The sequence below is a fragment of the Botrytis cinerea genome, chromosome 3 (assembly GCF_000143535.2).
Source record: "Botrytis cinerea B05.10 chromosome 3, complete sequence".
Classification (NCBI taxonomy): domain Eukaryota; kingdom Fungi; phylum Ascomycota; class Leotiomycetes; order Helotiales; family Sclerotiniaceae; genus Botrytis; species Botrytis cinerea.
Genome location: NC_037312.1, coordinates 309,613 through 329,545, shown reverse-complemented (window position 1 = coordinate 329,545; position 19,933 = coordinate 309,613). Strand labels below are relative to the sequence as shown.

Below are 19,933 nucleotides of genomic sequence, written 5' to 3'. Positions count from 1 at the left end.
CAACCGAGTCAACCCGGTATCCACAAATGACTATGCTTCAACGCAATAGTCTCTGTTAACGATATCTTCATGCAAACAGCCAATCTTGTGCCCATTTAAATACTTCAAGCATCGGGTTCAATAATGACACACTATCATTGAAGAACAACCAAAAGCAAACTTAGGGTGGGACTTTGTGAGACTATCTAGGGGATAATATTGAATTTCTGAACAAGTTGCGAATACAATTGATATCCAATCGCAGCAAATCGATGCATGAAACTGGATGAATAGGAATGTGACTTATATTCTGGATTGTATTGTTGTCAACAAAAGGGGATTTGGTTCTCACCAATCAGTTCTCATCAACGACAACAAAGTCTATAATCTTGCATCGATGATAACAGAAATGACGTATTACACTCATATCCATAATGAAAACCAAAACCTATCATCCCAAATATCCACTCCTTACTCTCTCTCTCTCTCTTACAATCAAACACTCATCTCAAAATTCAGAGAAAGAACTCCCATGTTCCTTCGTCTAGACGCCAAATCACATCATTTACCCCTTAAATAAGTCACTATATCTTTATACCCCTCACCCCTCACCCCTCATCCCCGATCCTCTATCACCACAACACATATACATACACATATACCCAAACCCAAGCCCTAATACCAACCCCAAGAGCCCCAACACACAACCCAATACAATCCCCACAACCGCACCCCCACCCAGCCCCATGATCTGCACTCCATCACTCAGCCAAACCCCTAATCTATATTCAAATCCCCTGCAGCACAATATCAATATCATCTTCAACATCACCTTCCCCTCCACCTCCACCTCCACCTTCATTTCCATCTCCACCCCCAGCCCTCAAACCTTGCACAACAATACAACAATATGTAAACTCCCTCTAACATAACGTAAGATTTTACTTTTCTTTCTTATCCTCGCATCTACACTAAACACAAATCATTAACCACAGATTTCTTAACAACCTATCCACATCCGATACCCGTAAAAGATTTGCTCAAAGATTTAATAATAGGCTATGACTTAGCATTCATGACGACTTTCTAGATCTACCCACCCGGTTTTTTTTTTTTAAAAAAAAAAAAAAAAAAAAAAAAAAAAAAAAACTTGGTAGCCAGCCTCACGACAGGACACCTACACGGTGTGAGTTTAAGCCGCCTGGACATGGAATGCACAGATTTAAATTATTCATTCATCACAGTTCAGCCCCTTCAGATGATAAAATGCGAACCGATAGATCGAGTACGTTAGTTACATTGCAGTAAACTAATGCTGTCAGCATTATGCTGCAAATATCTCAAGCTGATTTGTCGAGATTCAGGCACATGTACAAAAAGACTTGAGTAAGCAGAAGTTACATGCAACCGCTGAATTATTCTAAATTCCTGATTACTATCTATATACATCATAGTATATTTACCAATTCTGATCATAGTTATTACCAGGCTGGCCAGTATAAGCAGGAAGATCTCCATCCAATAATGTTTGCCAATATTCCCAATCCATAGGAGTGATATCAGGCATTGAAGTATCCAGGAAAGAATCCGACGCGAGCCATGGTTGTTCTTGAGGCATTTGCATTGGCATATGCATTGAAGGTCCTGGCTGTGATGGTTGTGGTGGTGGTATGTAATCAGGTGGCTTTTGTCTAACGTAAGATTCGGCTGTAGCTGGCATTTGCCAGTGATTAACTGTTCTGAATGGATCCGAAATATCATCATGTTGCTCTATAGATCTTTGAACTTGATCGTGCTTTTGTCTTTGGGATCTTAAGATTGATATAAATCTTGGCGGAGTAACTTGATCTGGTGAGCGACTACCTTCTTCTCTTTTCTCCCAAGCTTTGAGTACCAAATTACCCAAGGCAAAGTATAAACTACTTTTAGTATCGTTTAGCATTTCTGCACGAAATTCATATGCAAGTTCGACTTGTTGCCATGCTTTGTCAACTAATTCTCCCCTTTCCCTACGTCGAAGTTCGCTGAGCAAGTATATAAATGCGTCCAATTGAAAATGAACATGAATATGCCACAGATATCTTTGGACAAGCTTTTCGGAATGACCTAGACCATCATATTCAAGCATCTTCAATGATTCATTGAAGAGCATATCTCTTTCTTTCTGTGGCATACTTGCACCTTTATCGGGATATTGTCTTGGATGGTGAGCCATTAACCTCATTGTACAAATGACAGATTTTGCGACATATATCGATAATAAATGTAAAGGTATCGATGGATCGCAGTATTGCAAGTACTTATCCTGAAGTCTTGCTTCCAATTCATCAATAGTTTTATCCTTTTCGGCAATGACATTGAAACCAGGAGGAGTATCTGAAGGACCTCCACCATGATGACCACCTCCATGATGACCACCTCCATGATGGCCACCTCCATGATGGCCACCTCCGTGATGACCGCCTCCCCTATGTCCACCACGGCCCCCACCGCCATGACCATGACCATGGCCACGTCCTCCATTGCCAAAGCTATTAGCCTTTCGTATGGCTTGTGAAACTTCGTATCGAATACAACAGAAAAGCATTTCAGTTGCACCTGCGCGCTCGGGTGGAGGTTCTATCATGTCGGGGGTAAGATCGCTATCACTAACATTCAATGGTAATTTCGTATCGAATTTTGCGAGCCACTACGTAGTATCAAGTCAGTAAAGCTTAAATATGGGTGGGAAATGACTTCGAACTGAATGAAATATAAATTTGTAGTGAGAAGGCCTGAAGGCCGTGAATACATGCATCTCGAGAGTATATACTTACAGCGGGAAATCCTGCTCCACATAATTTTGCAGCGAAACCATCAAGGAAGACAATCTGCCACCAAACTCTTCTTCTCATTTCCGTGTCAAAAGGAGATAAACTGTGAGAAGATCCGTCACGATGAATACCTAATCTTTGACCGATTCGAACGGCAGAACCTGTCAAGATCCAAAATGCATGAGCATCATAATGCTTACGAGCTGCAAGCTATTCATTTGAAGTCAGTTGAGAAGCATAGTCATTTTGGTATGTCGGAGAGGAATGGTGGGGTTCGACCAGGTCGTTCGGTTCGAGTGAAAGGAGTCGAAGTGTAGTGGAAATAACTTACAAGAAATAAACAGTAAGCTTGCAAAGAAGTCAAATTGAGAGATTTAATATATTTGACATTAATAAGAGCTTGTTGTGTGGCATGAGAGTATCTCGATAAAAGTAGTGATCTTGGTTCATTGAATGTACTTTCACATTCATCTTCTTTGAGTGAGCCAATGGATAGGAGATATATAACGAACATTAAGGCTTCTGTAGGCTTTGGAATGTGATCCATATCTGATGTTGCTTCTAAAATCATCTCTTGGACTGTAGGAGCATGAAAAAGTTTGATCAATGGGTTTACATTGGTCAGAAAAATTTGCCATAACCTAAAGATCGTAACAGGTTGTGGATGAAGACTTCTGAGATTTCTTTTTGAACTAATCAAGTTTCCAAGTAGAATAGTTGATTCCTCTGGGAAAAGAGGATTGTCATTGCTATCATCTTCTTCCGATGAGACTTGAAATGCTTCTTTTGGATCTTGTAGTTCATTGCTGAGGTTCTCCCAAACAGTACTAGAACTAGTTAGCAACGCATTTGAATGTTCTCGTCACGTAAGAGAGGTTCAACGAGAGCTACACACTTTTCTATGTAACGAGAGTTACCATGTTTAGAGTACAGCTGGCCTCTCCCAGCTTTAGAACCACGACCAAAACCCATAGAACGATGATGCCCATGTTCATGAAAATCATGCTTACATCGATGTTTATGTGGACCGTTTTGATTATCGTTATTTTCGGTCCCGGTTGCTGTAGTAGTAGTAGTAGTAGGAGTAGCTGGATCTTTCCCCTTATTGGTCATTGGAAGGTTTTGTGGATTAGGATTGGGTGTCTTTTCTTGGCGACTTGAAATTGATTCATCGGCATTTCCGTCTTCAGTGCCACTTGCATTTGCACTTCCAACACCACCCGTAACACCATCGTCCTCGATGCGAATTCCATTGACTCTCAATAAATGTTCATATTTCCTCAATCTTGCTGCAACGTCCAGTTCGCTCAGTTTCCGTCTTCTTCGACGTGGAGCAGCGGGTGTACTTGGAATACACTCAGCGTGTGCTTTGACACAGTTTGAACATTGGGGTTTTTGCCGGTCGCATCGTACTTTTCTCTGTTGACAGAGAATGCACGAATGGCCACGAGTTATCTTCTGATGAATCGGTGGAGCTGGGGGTGTTGGTATAGCCGAACCGGGAGGTAGAGGAGTTGGTTCCATACTGATATGAAGATCAAAGTCACCGTGTCCGGAACCTATGAGGGGATGATTGATGTGATGAAGGGGTCGTGAGTTGACGATGCACTTGAATGACTTGACTCGTATTGCATGCGTATGTCCCTACCACATCTGTCCAAATGCATCCAATGGCCGGAGATTCGGAACCGTCGGGAGTTTGGAGCAAAACTATAAATAAACCCTTTTCCTGCTGACTTTTCTTGCCTTTCCCGTGGACAAATACGTGATCGAACCAAACACGTCGATGTGAATGAAGTCTTCCAAATCATACAAATGCTCCTTTGGGGTAATATCGAGTGATATATATAGGAAGAATTAAGGGCAGTCTGAGTTGGATGGTATCCCGTATTGATAAAACGATTGCACACGGCTACAAGTGGTGGTGTATACTATGTATGTATGTGTGTGTGTATGTGTGTGTGTATGTACGTATGTCTGTCTGTCTGTATGTCTGTATGTCTGTATTGATGGTGGTGGTTTGCTTCGTGAGATCAATTTCTGGTTCGTGAGATCAATTTCTTGAGGTGTCGGGTGTCGGCGTCGGCGTCGGAGGTTCGGCATCTCTTCGGTCCCGACGATGTTCCTTCCTTGATTGTTCAACTTTTCAAGATTTCTTATTGGAAGAGAAGGAGGAAGAAAGACTTGTGAGCCTTGTGAGCCTTGCAAGCCTTGTGAGCCTCGTGTATCTCCTGTTTGCTTCATTTGGTAGGACATTGGTATGAATGTATCAAGACAATGTTTTTCATTGGTTGTATGGGAGAAAAACGACTGGATTCCTTTTCTTCCCGCGAGATCTACATCACCCTTTGATCTCATACACAGCACATCCAGGTTTCCTTCAAAATACAACTCTTGTCCTATTGGTGTTATTGTTCAACTCTCCGTCAATCATACGCCTCACTGGTGGGTATATAAATCTCGTTCTCTTCAAATTTGGGTGTGTAGCGAGTCTGTCAGCCTTCTGTCCTCACTTTTTGTTATTTCAATACCCTTCTCGCCAAAGCATCTCGACATGATTTCTTTGCGCACACAAAAGTAAGATCGAGTATCAACAAGTACCAACTGATCGTCATTCTGCTTCCGTCCAGAATCCAAGTCTTACAAACATCGTACGTGCTTCAATTATGCTGTCTCATCCACTACCTCAGAGTCAACGACTGGATCTTATAAGCTTCCTAGCCCAAGACCCATTGTCAGCTTCAATTTCTCAAGTTGCATCCGAAATCCAATTCTTGAGAGAGTGTCCTCAAACAACCACTAACAAGAGAAAGGCCAAGATGGTTCGTCCTGCCATCGAATCAGATAATTCTGGTGAATCTGCAGCAACGAGCTCCTTCGGTGTTGCATTGACAACCACTTCCAATCGCAATGGGCGCGTCAATCGCTGGGGAACTAGAGTCAACAATGCGAATGGACAGTGTCCTGGATGGGGAAAATCGTTCTTCGCCATGCTATCTCTCTACCTATTGATGCTGATTGTAGCTCTTGTAAGTGTTTTCCTTTGCACACGCGAACTCATCTCATATTCCTCAAATCTTATCTTTGAACATTCCTGCTACTTCCATCACATTTTACATCCCTTCTCTTCCTCAATAACTCTTTTGGCTCAAAACATCTTAAAGCCACTTGAACAATGCAGACTGTTGTCTATATATCCTGCAACTTGGAACTTCCAATACCTCCTCCCATTCACGAACAACGTGGTAACACTAACAAAATTTAGGATCGAACAACTCTTAGTACCGCTATCCCAGCCATTACCAATGAGTTCAACACACTTGAAGATATTGGATGGTATGCATCCGCATATCTTCTAACAAACTGTGCTACTCAGTTGGCTTTTGGAAAAATCTACAAGTTTTACAACTATAAATGGGTTCTCATGATCGCAGTTGTCATTTTTGAGGTTGGCGTAAGTGGTTCTTCCACACACGTATCTGCCATCATTCTAATTCATATTCAGTCTGCTATATGTGGCTCTGCGTCAAATTCTAAGATTTTCATTGCTGGTAGAGCATTTGGTAAGTCTTCCTCTATCCTTTTGGGTCAGTCTTTGGAACTGACAAATTGAAGCTGGCTTAGGTTCTTCGGGTATCTGTAAGTACAATCAATGCGTTACTTGAGTTTCTCTGTTTTTAATTCTGTACAAACCTTCCACACACAACACCATCATTTTGTCGTGTTCTCTTCTCCCTCTTCCCGGAAAGTTTCCTGGCAAGACAATCCACTGACTGTTTGATGTTGCAGTAAATGGAGTTATACTAATCATGAACGATACCGTGCCAATTCATCGTCACCCTATTTTCACGAGTAAGAGACACAATCTACCGGGAACTCAATAATATTAAGCTAACATGAAAAAAAGGTTTATATTGGTGTATTTTCGCTATTGCCAATGTATGTGGGCCTTTACTTGGAGGTATCCTCACTGAGAAAGCCACATGGAGATGGTGTTTCTATATCAACCTACCAGTGGGTGGGGCCGCTGCAATCATTCTACTCTTCGCTGTCGAAGGAAAGCCTAACAAGAATACGGACACCTTTCTCCAAAAGCTTCAAAGAATGGATCCCGTTGGAACACTAGTCTTCATTCCAGGTATCGTTTCCATACTTCTGGCATTACAGTTTGGGGGCAATGAATACAGCTGGGGAGATGCAAGAAATGTCGTCCTATTCATTTTGGGTGGCATTTTACTTACAACCTTCGTCACGATCCAATTCAAGACCGGAGATAATGCAACAGTGCCAATCCGAATTATCAAACAAAGATCCGTTGCTTCGGTAGCATGGTTTTCCTTCTTCAATTCATCTTCCTTCTATCTTGCTGTCTACTATATTCCAATCTGGTTTCAAGCGGTTCAAGGTCTGGACGCACTCGATTCTGGTATTCACACACTCCCATTGGTCTTATCTCTGGTCTTCGCCACCCTATTTGCTTCAATATTTCAAAGATCTATCGGCTACTACTTTCCAATGATAACTGTATCATCGATCATAGCACCAGTCGGCGCAGGACTTCTCATCACATTACAAGTAGATAGTGGACCAAAAGAATGGATGAGTTGGCCGGTGGTCTTTGGATCGGGTCTTGGTCTCGGTATGCAACAGATCAATTTGGCAGTTCTAGCATGTCTTGATGATGATGATGTACCAACTGGTCTTGCACTTATATCCTTCTTCCAAACTCTTGGCGATACCATTTTTGTCACGGTTGGTCAAGCTATCTTCGCTCATGAATTGGTCAAGAATCTCTCGGCTCTCAATCTCTCCTCCTTGCCAACCTCACTCATCTTACGCACAGGTGCTACCGAACTTCGAACTCTCGTACCGCCACAATATCTCTCAGAGGTTTTGTCAGCATACAACGCCGCTATCATGAAAGTCTTTCTTGTGGCTATCATCACAAGTGCTCTTACGGTTTTTACCGGTCTAACTTTGGAATGGATTAGAATTAACAAAGTCAAGAAAAATTTTGAAGTTGCAAGACGATTAATCTATCAACATCATGGTGAGGGAGATTGTCCATTTCCTCTGTGTGATGCTGGCAGTTCTCAATACGTACAACCTGGACTTGTTGATGCAGAGGACAAAACTATCGTAGATACAAAATTGGGTAGTGATCTTCAAAAACAATTGGAAACGATCAGGGAGGAGAGAGAAAAGTCTAGCTCTGCTGAGACTAACAAAACTTCTAATGATACGAAGACTATTGTAGTTGAAGTTTCAGAAAGGAATGAGGATGAGATCAAAGTTGTGGGATGAGTGGATTTGTTGTGTTTGTGGATGTGGATGATGAATATCATGATGAATGAGAAATGATGGATATGAGATGAAATAATGGGACGCGTTTTTATGGTGGCTTGATCTTCACGTCTCTAGTCAACTAGCCAAGATGGCAGAGTTGCTATTTTGTAAATACTATGAGCTAGAAAATGCTATTCTCAGATAATGCAGGAATAATCTTTTATTCTGCGTTTTCTATCTTCAAGATAATGAATTGATTAATAAAATTTCCTTCTATTTTGGGGGTTTCTACATCATCTCATAATCTTCTCCTACCCCCCTCTTCCCTCTCCCCCCAAAAATCCCTCTAATCTCCCTTCCCCATTTTTTCCATACCCCCTTTCTACTTTCCCTCTCATTTCCATCCTCCTCTCTAAAAAACCTCTCCCAATACCCCTCCCAACCCTCCCAAAACCCCACACACCCCTCCTCCCAGCCCCCCCAATACAGAACCTCTCCCATCCAACTGGGCATCGCTTCCTCCCTTACCCCCTGCTCCTCGCTCAATTCCTGCACTACTAGCCTCTTCATCTCTTCTCCTTTTTCGCGGAGTTCGATGTTCAGGAGGGAAATGCGATGGATGAGTTTTTGACGCGCGAGCTCGTTTTCATAGGCGAGCAGGGCGAGGTGGCCGTACCGACGGGAGCGCAGGAGTTGGGTGTGGAGGCTTTGGTCGAGGTGGGAGAGGGAGGAGGGAGAGAGGGAGGATGGTGGTGATGGGGATGGAGATTTCAGATAAGGTTTGTCCGGGTGGGAATGAAGATATTCTATTATTTGCGCATCGAGCGTATCTCGATACGATTCTAGCGAGGGAGTTTCAGGAGCGCGGAGGGATGACGGGGATGAGTAAGAGGAATGGATATAGTCAGACTGAGATGTGCGGCTTGAATATTCGGAGTCGGAGTCGGAGTCCGAGTCCGAGTTTACGGAGTTGGTGTCGGAATTCATTGAGTGGATGGAAGCGGGAGGGGTATGAGGATTTCGACGGGATGTTTGAAATTGTTTTTGAGGGGTTTGAATATGGGGATGGGAAGTTGGATGGCTTTTGGAAGTTAGTTCTTTGAGTGGTTTCTTGGTATTGGCTTTTGAAGACATGTTGATTTTGATTTTGATTTTGATTTCGATGATTCGAAAGAGAAGAAAAGAGTAGGTAATTAATAAAGAACTAATGTAATAGAGATAAACTTTGAAGGCTTCTCACTGGGTTTAACTTGATGTGTGGAGTAGATTATGTACAGGAAATAATTATATCGGATCCTGACTTTGGAATTGGGGGGGAGGTTATATAACTTTGATATTGCATTATTGTTCTACCTATATTTTCTAGACCGTGTATTCCTAACAAGATGATATTTGGTCAGAGATTGGGTCAATATATCAGAGTTTTTATTGACGTTATGATGAGGCCGGCATAGAGACCGGATGTTCTGTAGGGCTGAGAACTCGGATCTCGAATATTTTATGGAGTGGGTACTTTTAGGATGTTTGATGGTTCGAACTACAGTCCAACAATATAAGGTTTTGGATATCTAAAAAGAATTAGAATGTTCAAATCATTTGAGATACTGAATTTGATTAGAATATTAAATCGTTTTCAGATTTCTAATTGCTTTTGGATACTCAAGACCTTGAATGTTGGACTGCAGTCCGGGCTATTGAATACCCTGGGTACTTTCGAGGTCAGAAATTAGGTCGGGGAAGGGCTAGAAACAACTTGAGAAAAGACGAGGCATCATGAAAATAAACTACAAATGCGGTACAACCGTTGTCCAATCCGGCGTTCCATAGGCCCCAACCGGCAACTTTCTAATACTAATAAACGCCTCGACCACCAAGTAAATTCTCGCAACCACATACGCTATGCCACAAACTGTACACAAAAACCCAATCACCAAATAGCTAGCCCAATGTTCTTTCAAAGCTACGAAACGATCCCAGAACTGATCGATGGGCTTGATAGCTCGAGCGAGCCCATTGATACATAACCATAATAGTCCGGAAAAGGCAATATATACGGCACTGGCTCTCCACATCCATTGTTCGAAGAGAGACGGGAAATAATCGTACCAGGCGGCTGCGTGCACGGCTCCAAACGCAATACTGGCTAGCCATAACGTCATGCCCATGACGAGACCACCAGTGCTACGAAGGAGGTCTTCGCCGGGCCAGTTGCCCGCGCGGAGAGAAACGAGTTGTTCAATTAGGGGTTCGTGTATTTGGTGGGCGGATTGATCGGGAGAAGCTGGAATGGTGTTGATGGTGAAACGAGAGCGCAGCGCAGGGTGAGTGTGGATTGCTTTTGCTGCTAGTTGCCAGCGAGTATGTTGCTCGGGACTAGCATTAAGTAGGTACTCTGTATTTTCTGTTTGGTCAGGATCTCGCTTGGAAGAACCGTCGGCATTGAGATCTGATCTTGACGGGACAAAGAATCCGAATGTAGATCTTTGGGCTAATTCATGCAGTTCCGTGGTTGTTGCATCAATTTCGATAATCTGAGATTTTCCCGGAGTGAGACTGGACGATGCTCTCTGAATTCCAAGTCCCTCCTGAATCCCATCAGATACTACCGGAGGCACATATGCAAATCTCGAAAGTTCAGAGTCTTTCCACGATCTCTTGAGCATGCCAGGATGTTTGCTATCGTGTCCACTGATTTGACTGCTCATATACATGTACGCACATAAAGGCTTTACCCAATCTCCTTCGAGTTTCGTGGGTACCATTATAGAACGCGGTTTGTGCCACCATAACAAATAGATAATGAATGCGCAGAGAACGTGGCCCAGTGTGTTCACTTCCAAAAGAGTGACCGGAAGCCCAGTAACGAGTCTTCCAACAACTTGTACTAGCATCCACCCAGCTTGGAGGATAACAAGGAGTTTCGCCATGGTATCGGCTTTGCTTTTATCCAATATCTCGCGTCTGCTTATGTTTGGGAGGTGACCGCATTCCGCGAGTAGACTAACACCACGTGCGGTAAGGGTTAAACGTTGATATTCAGGTATGAATGGCGAGGCTTCGTCCTCGGAATTCTCAAAATCGAAAACAAATCCGCCCATGCCGGCGTAAAAGCCATGAACAGTGGTCCATGGCGAAATGGCATCATGTACTTCAATTCTTGTCGATTTGCTGGCAAGCTAATAATCGTAAGTAACTTGAGTAGTCACTCTCCTCATGGTTTGTATTATCCATGAGAAAGCAAATCCTCATTTCCATACAAGTTTCTTCAATGTTAAGATTTTTTGGAATCTGAAGATCTGAAATCATGTCCCAGACTGAAGAGAAAACCAGAAATACTTACATCTGAGGATTTTGTGCTGGGCTGCTCACTCGGACACGGCGTCACAGCCTCAGCAATTCTATCTTGAACCAAAGCTTTCAGAGCCGTTGCAGAATTATACTGTCTCCAAGCCGCAAAGACCACCAGCTCCGGAGCGAAAATACCTACAACACCCCATCTGATTCCTCTTATGAATTCTTGTATCGTAGGATGATAAGTTCCTGGAATGTTAAGATGCATTGCCGACCAAACACAGAGCGATAATGTCAAAAGACAAGAAACGACGAGGGAAAATGTTCCTCGGCCGTTGGGATCCGACACCCAGCCAGTGGTTGTCTCGTTGCTTGGTTTGAGAAATGGCGCACATGTTGATATATCGAACAAGAAGAAATAGAAGAAGAAAGAAAATATGGATAATAGCATCGTGGTGGTAAATAGCGTGATGTGAAGTAACAGAAAGAGACTAATAAGTTGTACTTCACGCGAAATCTAGCGGACCTGCGCGTTGGGACTTAAAATCACTTAATGTTTTTCTTCAACCTATATGTCTAATTTCATCAAGATTTATTGTGCCTCAATTGTTTCATGAATAAATATAGCATGAACTTGTTTCGGACAAAATGTGAATTTCAACCCAAAGAAGATTCTGCAGGACGCCCTCCAGCGCAGGGTTTCTCATGTAGAATCGGTCATTACCAATAGAGAACCGATTCCGTTGATTCAAATATACGAGTGTGTAAGCCAAAGGATACCTACCATACACCTTTGAGATTTTATGGGACATCGATTCTACACTTTGGGGCATAAGCGCCGGCTGGGGTTATATGCATTGTTGACTAGAAACGGAAGGTTGCTTTGGGAAGTACTCACTCCGCTCACGTGACTTGGAATCGAGGGGCTGACCTCTTTTGTCTTTGTCTGTCTCACTTTGTAAAGTATTGATAAGTATAGTACTATTTCTTTGTTTCGTTGTGTGCGTTTGTTACTCATTGTTAAATCAGTTTGTTGCAATTTCCAAATATGTTATCGAGACCAATACTACGTTCTGATAAGAAGAACCAAAACACCATCAAAGTGGTCGCGGGACAGCCAGATATTAGTAGTAAAGCACGACTTCGAGGTAGGGTAAATCTAGGCGGCTATAATGTGGGAAGTAATTTACTCGAATGGCATGAACTTCGTAAGTTCCCTTGAATTCTCCGCGGTCTTTACAATCACTAACGGTGAGCTGAAGAACACTGGCAGCAGTTAGTTTGGTTTCTAAAATGCTTCAAATGAGAACTGGCTAAGATTTCTGGTTTTCTAGAGACAATGAATACATCATATCAGGATACAGGTGACTTCCTTATATGCTATGGATTCGTTATCATGCGACTAACATGACACAGACCTGCCTCGAATTCACTTCTAACCTCTCTGTGGAGCTTAGGTCATATACATAACGAGACAAGTAAAGTTGCTTCGTATAGAAGGGTTTGAAAATATTGCTGATAAGAAATCGCACGTCCAGTCAACATATACTCTCATTTATTCGGCTCCATTCTCTTCGCTACTCTTCCATTTTCTCTCTATAGACAAATCGCTCCACGCTATGCCACTGCAACGATAGCAGATATTGTCGTGTTCTCGACCTTTTTCTTTGGAGTAGCTATTTGCTTTCTACTTTCAGCTACGTATGCTCATTTGGCTGTTGAATTGCTTCTTCCAGCTGATGCCTCGATAGTTTCCATCTTCTAGCAAACCACAGTAAGAGAGTTAATGCACTTGGCAATCAACTCGACTATCTAGGCGTTGTGATCCTGATGTGGGGTTCCACAATCCCGACTGTTTACTATGGATTTTACTGCGATCCAGCTATCCAGGAAACATATTGGATAATGGTAAACAGACTTTTCCCATCAAGAGAATTTACTAACAATAAAACCAGATATCACTCTCCGCAGCGGCCTGTGCAATCACCACTCTCCACCCCAAATTCCGGCACTCAGCCTTTCGTCCATACAGAGCAATTATGTACAGTTGTCTGGGGCTTTCCTCTATCACCTTCGTCATTCATGGTCTTATACTATACGGGTATGACACGCAAAATTGGAGAATGAGTTTAGATTGGATGGGAATCATGGCTGGGTTCAATTTGTTTGGTGCTTTTGCCTACGCTGCAAGGGTAAGCTAAGTCTTGCACAACTGCCGCATTTGCTCCACGATCTTGCAAACTTAGGGTCGAGAAGAGATGGGGATTTAAGCACTGAAAACTAACGAATACATTCATAGATACCAGAGAAATGGTTTCCACGTCGCCACGACATCTTAGGTTCAAGCCATCAGATTCTCCATTTTATGGTTATTTTTGCGGGATTAGCACACATGGCTGGGCTTTTGAGAGCTTTTGACCATATACATTCGGATACATTCCAATGTATTTGATTTGTTCAAAATGTTGCGAGGAATTTGCGCCACTGTAGTCTGGAGGAAAGGGGGGGCGCGATCTTATTTAAGGGGGCCTTCAAGTACACACATACGACAAAAGGTTGATATAATGTTCAAGCTTCTCTTAGGACCTCCAGCTAGTAAACACAGTGTATCCAATAATTCGGACTGCGTATATGGTTCTAGAGAACTTTATTTAGTTTGTCTAGCTCGCGGTTCGATTAAAGTACTAGCAGACTATTGAATGTACTGAGGAAACGATTTAAGCCCAACACGGTCTTGAATATATTCTTGCACATATTTAAATCTACCACTCTACTGTGTACTTAAATTGGTGACTTTATGACAAAATGAGAGAGAATATCTTGAATTCTTCTTATTGCGTAATCAAATCTAGCCTGTAGCAAGTCGCCTGCAAGGATTTACCTGATGATATTTCAGAAATTCTACTCTTTCTTATCTACTCGTGTGTGCTTTCCTTTCTTGGAAAACCTTTTCGATACCGCGGAAACCATCTGATTAAACCAATAGAAATTCAAGAGTGTCAATATAGTGTTCGTTGCCAGATATCCCCACGCTAACCATGTTGGTAGCGACAGCTCTTTGGATTCTCCGAGGAATCTAAAGAGCTCCCATTCTGAACCACCAGAGAATCGCGGTTCCGGGGCAATTATCGCACGAGAGGTATGGAAAGAGCTCCATAGATCATGATATAGTCTTGCAGATTGGTAGACACCCCATACAAGACGACATGAAAAGAACGTAACGAGGAGTACTATGCCATTGTAAAGTTGCGCTTTGGAGCCCGTCATATTGAGCTTATCGAAGAACCAGTGAATATTGAGGAACGGGGTGGAGAGTTCATAAAGGACGAAGTTCAGGCCATAATAATTCGCGAATGGTCTCTAAGCATTTGCTGTATTAGCTTAATACAGTATAGTGATGATGGATACGTGTTTATGTAGAAACCAAAAAATATATAAACTCACAAAACCAATGCCAACCACTAAAAGTGCACAGATGGCGTGTATTAACGAGCTCCATCCAAGAGAATCTAGATGGACAACACTAGCCATCAAATCCCACAAGAAATAGCCCATAGCAAAAGCTTGGACAAGACCTCCAGCGCCAGTGTATCCCCATATTCTTCCCCTCCAGTCCATATCCCATCGTTCATCATCTGTCCATAGCACCCACAGGGCCAATAAACAGATCACAGTAGATTGAACGAATGAGACGAAATGAATGTTCCAATTGATCTTGACTCGATGGGAAAGCGATGGGTATATTTTTGGAAATAGTCGAGATGAAATAATTTGGGATACATAGGTATCGACTATGGTGTAGAAACAAAATGCGATAATTATTTCATGCATGTGGTACGGCAACGTTTGCAAGTCCAAAAAATCAGCCAAGACTTGCACTTTCGTGCCAAAGGTCTTTGGAGGAGAGAAGAATGGATCGAGCATTTTGAAAATTGCGTCGTGAAGAATGGAAAACTTGCGACATTTCACAGGTACAGATATACTACTGTGTGGCAAGATGGGCCCTGAACTTTCAGCTCCGCGTCGGTAGAACTACCTTGTCTTATCCCCCTCACCCTTGCCAAGATATCATTTTTTAATTGGAGCTCATGACCGAGTGATGCTGCAATGACAGCCAAATGAGGCGAGATGGATCTCATAAGTAGGTAGACAATTGGACGTTGGTTGGAAGTGATCCGCCATCAACATCTTTATCCTGTCAGGACGGTTTGATCCTTAAGGTGTCTACAAGTTGATTAAATGTCAAACAAATCAAACAATGAATTTCAGAATAATAACAGAAATTGCACAAAGGATGTCTGCATCGAGACCAAAACCCTGGTTGAGAGTTTTCACAATACAATATGAAAATACACAAGATATGAACAAGAATCATTGCTAGAGATGTTATTTGGCGATATAATTGCCAAGTATAATTAGCCCTATGATCACGTGATCTGGACGCCCGTGACACGACCTTGCGATCCTTCAACCCTCACCGAATGTTATCTCAAGTTCAAACGCGTCAATGATTCATCTCAACAATTTTCTATCATATCATGGAAAAACGGTCCCATCACCCACCCGCTCAAAACCTTAAAAGAACGTATAATCAGACGATATCAACGTACAGTCGTATATTCAACCCAAGTTATTGAAACTTGGGACGTTTTAAGGTTGTCGGGGCTGATACACCTCCGTGCTTCATGTACTCGCTTGCTTACAATGCCATGGACGGACGAGATTGAAGCCGGCGAGAGGAAAGGGTTGGCAATAGGATGAAAAGACCGACTTTCTTTTACATGGGCAGTAATGATGCTGTGTTGCTATCGAGGAAGCGAAATTGACATCTGGGTGCGAATCGAATATTTGCACACAGTCGTTGAAGAAAGATGTACATACATCTGAAGTTAGGCTAGCCCCCTATCATTGGCGAAATATTGCAATTATGCAAAGAGGCTGAAGGAAGAGCCAACATACCATCCAGGCCCAGCCTTACACATATTACCCCAATTATCTCCATTTATTTAACTTTCAAGCAAGACATACAAACCTGATACACACCATCTCAACTTCGAAAGAGATTTGCATGCCAAGCCTTCACTCCTGTCATCTTATCTCAATCATCATCCGTAGTTTTGCTTCCCGTCAAAGGACCTAACCCCTGGAGTTTTAAACCTCCCTTCCCCAAACACTTCATAGTCATTTTTGTTACAACCCCAACCTTCACGATGTCCTTGAAAGTTCTTGGAAGAAGGAATTGTATTGAATTTTAGTCATGTGTATCACCAAGGCTGGAACAATCAGACAAGCATATTGAAGATCATTCGATCTTCGTTTTTGCTTAATTATGCCTTCCTTTTCCCTCGACGTAGGTTTTGTTTTTTGATATCAATCTCTTGGCTTTTTACTTTGTCTACTATTTCTTTCTCTCTTCATTCTTCTTACTATCCGGTACAACATATACGTATTCTTTAATTGTTTTGTCGGCGAGTACGATATACATACATTTTTCATTCTCAAGCGCCAGTCGCCATTATTCTATTCTGTTTTTTTAAATTTTAAAAGCAAATTCATACAGTGGTTCTCTAACTTCATAACAAATCATTCTTTCAAAATGCATTTCATACAGCCTCTCCTCGTTTCCGCCCTGAGCATCAGCACTGTCTATGGTAAGTCTTATGCATTACTTCTCTCTGGTCCAACTAACCCTTCCTTCAGCTGCAACAAACACAACCGGCTCTCAAACCCATATAGTCCGCGTCGGCCAGGCCAACAATAGCACTGCACTTAGATATTTCCCCGACAACATTTCCGCCAAAGTAGGCGATACAATCCAATTTCAATTCGCGGCCGGAAACCACACCGTCACCCAATCCACTTTCGACGCACCTTGCGTTCCAATTAGCCAAAGCTCAAATAACACTGGCGTTTTCAGTGGCTATATGAGTGTAGCTGCTGGATTGAATAGTACGGGTATGGTACCAGTATTCAGCATGCCTGTCAAAGTCGCCACACCGTTGTGGTTTTATTGTAGTCAAGGAAAGCATTGTCAAAATGGGATGGTTTTGGTAGTCAATGAGAAGTTAGTTTTCATCCCTTCATTGAATATATGATTTATACTAACACCTCACAGCACTGCAGCAAACTCAACCCGCTCGCTCGCAAATTACGCAGGATTAGCAGCAAAAGCCACACAAAATCTTGCCCCTACAATTGATGGTACTTCGTCTTCCTCTTCTTCCACTTCCTCGACTTCCAATTCAGGCTCTTCGGGATCAACGGGCTCCTCGTCTGGTTCCTCGTCCGGCTCTTCAGGCTCAGACTCCTCATCTACGGCAACAACACTCTCTCCAGCCTCAGGTACATCGTCAAGTAACAGCGGAGATTCATCTGCAGCTGCAGCTGCATCCGGAACAGCTACATCCAGCACGTCTCTTGCGGCCGCTACTGCGAATGCTGGAAATAAATTTGGAGCGCAGAATGTGATGGGCTATATGGGTGCGCTTGGAGCTGGTGTAATGGTTTTGTTGTGAGAGGTTGATCGATAAGTTGAATGCTGGATGATGAAAGAGAAATGTTCGAAAGATGGGAGAAAAGTAGGCTTGGTGGAAATAATGCGGACGAGAAAGAGTATGATGATTTGTTAATGTATCACTATGCATATATGCATTATACCGCGATCCTGTGGACGGGACGCGATGATGGCGTATGGAGAGTTGTTCTCTACTTTTGTTTGTTTATTTCGCTGGATGATAAAGCGATGTATCATGATGAGATAGAATAGATGATGTCTCTCATATCCATATGACTTTTCGTTATCATGTACTTGTGACGTGCTTGTTTGTATTAGAGTCAAATGCACAGAATAGCTACCTTTCCTGACTAATATGCAGATCAAGCATAGATGGCTCCTTGACTTCATTCATGAAAACTATTGTGAGGATATATAACAGATAATAACTCTATATGAAGGAAAACCACCCGTTAACAGACCCCTCATATCTCCCGGTAACGCCAAATCTCACCATAGTGCCTTCCTAGAGAAATAGTTTCTTGTAGATAAACATTCTTTCCATTGAAGGGCCCCAAACCATAATTTTCATTTTGATTCTTCCAATTATAACTCTCTCCCACTTCCTCTCAAAAATCCAACAACAGCTGCGGCGCCATCTTCTCCAAATCTTCCACCTCCCAAAACCCACCACCTCTTCCACTGCCCCTCTCCGTATACCTAACCCTCGCAATTGCCTCTCGAACAAATGTGTCCATGTATTTTCCCACCGCTTTATTCGCTTCTTTCGAAATCCGCGTATTAGGCTCAGCGAATAATTCATGCATGATTTTAGAGAGGAGATCATTAGGGATTGTTGTGCGGGTTTCGGAATCCGAATCTGATTCTTCGGCTGAGTTTTGGTGATGGGGGTTTTGGTGCGTGGATGTTGAGGCGGTGTTGCGAGCAGCAGGACGAGGGGGAGATATCATTTCCAGCTCGGAATCAGAGGATTGGGGATCGCCGTTATCTTTTGCCTTGGAGATTGAGGGTTTGGTTGTAGATGCAGATGTTGACGTTGATGCTTTGGCTTTTCCTTTCGATATAGTTGGTTGTGATGCGAATGGATCATCGCTTTCCTCGTCGACTTCCATTTCATCATTTTTATCTTTTTCCAGTTCTGAGCTTGAATCTGAGTCTTCGAGTTGAGGAGTGGGAGTTTTGGAAACGCGGGGTTGCTTAGAAACTGCCGATTTGACTGTAGATTTGGGTTTGGAGGTGGTAGATGTGGAAGTTGTGCCTTTGGGACGTCCGCGAGGCTTGGATTGCCCGGAGGGACGAGGGGGGTTGAATGGTTTGGGGGGCATGTTTGTGAATGGATAGACAATTGAAAGGAAGATGATGGTGGTTACGAGCTTGCTTATGTATGATGTACAATGTATGATGTGCGATGGGCGACGTGAATGTGCAGATAATTGCAACAGTAATGTCGATTCGATTTCTTTTCGCGGAGAGAGTTGAAGAAGCTGAGAGACGCGACGCGAAATGGAACGTTAACATGTGACGCAAGAATATGCAAATACGGTGACCTTTTCGCTGACACATCTGAAAATTATCCAACGTCAATATCGACAAAGCTGTAAAAGAAATCCAGTATTACTCAATTCAGTTTAGGCCATTGAATATTGAATTATATTTATCAGATATGCAACAAAAGGTCTCAAAGGGATGCTAGGGAAGCGAGAGAGGGTGGTGAATTGGTGGGAAGGAAAGGGGGGTTGATTCTAGTGAATCTTTGGATCTGCCTTTTTTCGAATTTGAGGTGACTTGAGATGCTTTGGGAGATCACGGGGCGAGTGCATTTTTAAGGGTAGGTCTAATAGCTTAGACCATTCAGAAAACCAGCTGCTAAGTGTAAAGATTAGGGGACAATTCTCTTTTGAGGATTTAAGAAAGGGGTCAACCACTGGACTTCCCAAGTGAAGTTCACGGTGCTCTGCTTCTGAAATATCATGTTCTAAATTCTGGCTTGTGTGTCAAGAATGACCTCGCATTACATCTCTTGTAGAGTTTGCTTCGATAACATCTCGCG

At 42.7% G+C, this 19,933-nt stretch overlaps 7 protein-coding genes across 8 annotated transcripts; 3 read left to right on the top strand and 4 right to left on the bottom strand.

The window, feature by feature from the left end:
- Positions 1-1,192: 1,192 nt before the first annotated feature.
- On the bottom strand, positions 1,193-4,922 carry BCIN_03g00940 (hypothetical protein). The gene is made up of 4 exons (XM_001559394.2): positions 3,688-4,922; positions 3,124-3,619; positions 2,796-3,002; positions 1,193-2,668 (listed from the first exon to the last, which is right to left on the bottom strand). Exons 1-4 carry the CDS (start codon positions 4,314-4,316, stop codon positions 1,439-1,441), a joined length of 2,562 nt encoding a protein of 853 aa, XP_001559444.1. The 5' UTR covers positions 4,317-4,922; the 3' UTR covers positions 1,193-1,438.
- A 40-nt stretch (positions 4,923-4,962) lies between these two features.
- On the top strand, positions 4,963-8,301 carry BCIN_03g00930 (hypothetical protein). 2 transcript variants are annotated; one of them, XM_024691712.1, is made up of 7 exons: positions 4,963-5,443; positions 5,606-5,821; positions 6,058-6,246; positions 6,298-6,355; positions 6,408-6,431; positions 6,582-6,644; positions 6,700-8,301. In XM_024691712.1, exons 2-7 carry the CDS (start codon positions 5,612-5,614, stop codon positions 8,094-8,096), a joined length of 1,941 nt encoding a protein of 646 aa, XP_024547484.1. In that variant the 5' UTR covers positions 4,963-5,443; positions 5,606-5,611; the 3' UTR covers positions 8,097-8,301. The 2 variants fall into 2 exon arrangements, with proteins under 2 accessions (XP_024547484.1, XP_024547483.1); XM_024691713.1 differs by having other exon boundaries at positions 4,963-5,821.
- A 1,108-nt stretch (positions 8,302-9,409) lies between these two features.
- On the bottom strand, positions 9,410-12,003 carry BCIN_03g00920 (hypothetical protein). Its single transcript, XM_024691711.1, has 2 exons — positions 11,419-12,003; positions 9,410-11,254 (listed from the first exon to the last, which is right to left on the bottom strand). The coding sequence occupies exons 1-2, from the start codon at positions 11,818-11,820 to the stop codon at positions 9,863-9,865; spliced, it is 1,794 nt and encodes a 597-aa protein (XP_024547482.1). The 5' UTR covers positions 11,821-12,003; the 3' UTR covers positions 9,410-9,862.
- Positions 12,004-12,417: 414 nt separating this feature from the next.
- BCIN_03g00910 (hypothetical protein) lies at positions 12,418-14,137 on the top strand (the record flags this gene model as incomplete). Its single annotated transcript, XM_024691710.1, has 8 exons — positions 12,418-12,577; positions 12,632-12,644; positions 12,704-12,733; positions 12,786-12,847; positions 12,908-13,070; positions 13,121-13,277; positions 13,325-13,561; positions 13,669-14,137. The coding sequence occupies 8 exons, from the start codon at positions 12,418-12,420 to the stop codon at positions 13,819-13,821; spliced, it is 975 nt and encodes a 324-aa protein (XP_024547481.1). The 3' UTR covers positions 13,822-14,137.
- Positions 14,138-14,143: 6 nt separating this feature from the next.
- BCIN_03g00900 (hypothetical protein) lies at positions 14,144-15,680 on the bottom strand. Its single transcript, XM_001559399.2, has 2 exons — positions 14,814-15,680; positions 14,144-14,729 (listed from the first exon to the last, which is right to left on the bottom strand). Exons 1-2 carry the CDS (start codon positions 15,291-15,293, stop codon positions 14,271-14,273), a joined length of 939 nt encoding a protein of 312 aa, XP_001559449.1. The 5' UTR covers positions 15,294-15,680; the 3' UTR covers positions 14,144-14,270.
- Positions 15,681-16,749: 1,069 nt separating this feature from the next.
- BCIN_03g00890 (hypothetical protein) lies at positions 16,750-18,148 on the top strand. Its single transcript, XM_001559400.2, has 3 exons — positions 16,750-17,020; positions 17,070-17,433; positions 17,485-18,148. Exons 1-3 carry the CDS (start codon positions 16,966-16,968, stop codon positions 17,882-17,884), a joined length of 819 nt encoding a protein of 272 aa, XP_001559450.1. The 5' UTR covers positions 16,750-16,965; the 3' UTR covers positions 17,885-18,148.
- Positions 18,149-18,189: 41 nt separating this feature from the next.
- On the bottom strand, positions 18,190-19,465 carry BCIN_03g00880 (hypothetical protein). Its single transcript, XM_001559401.2, has one exon. The coding sequence runs from the start codon at positions 19,206-19,208 to the stop codon at positions 18,492-18,494; it is 717 nt and encodes a 238-aa protein (XP_001559451.1). The 5' UTR covers positions 19,209-19,465; the 3' UTR covers positions 18,190-18,491.
- Between the last annotated feature and the right edge of the window lie 468 nt (positions 19,466-19,933).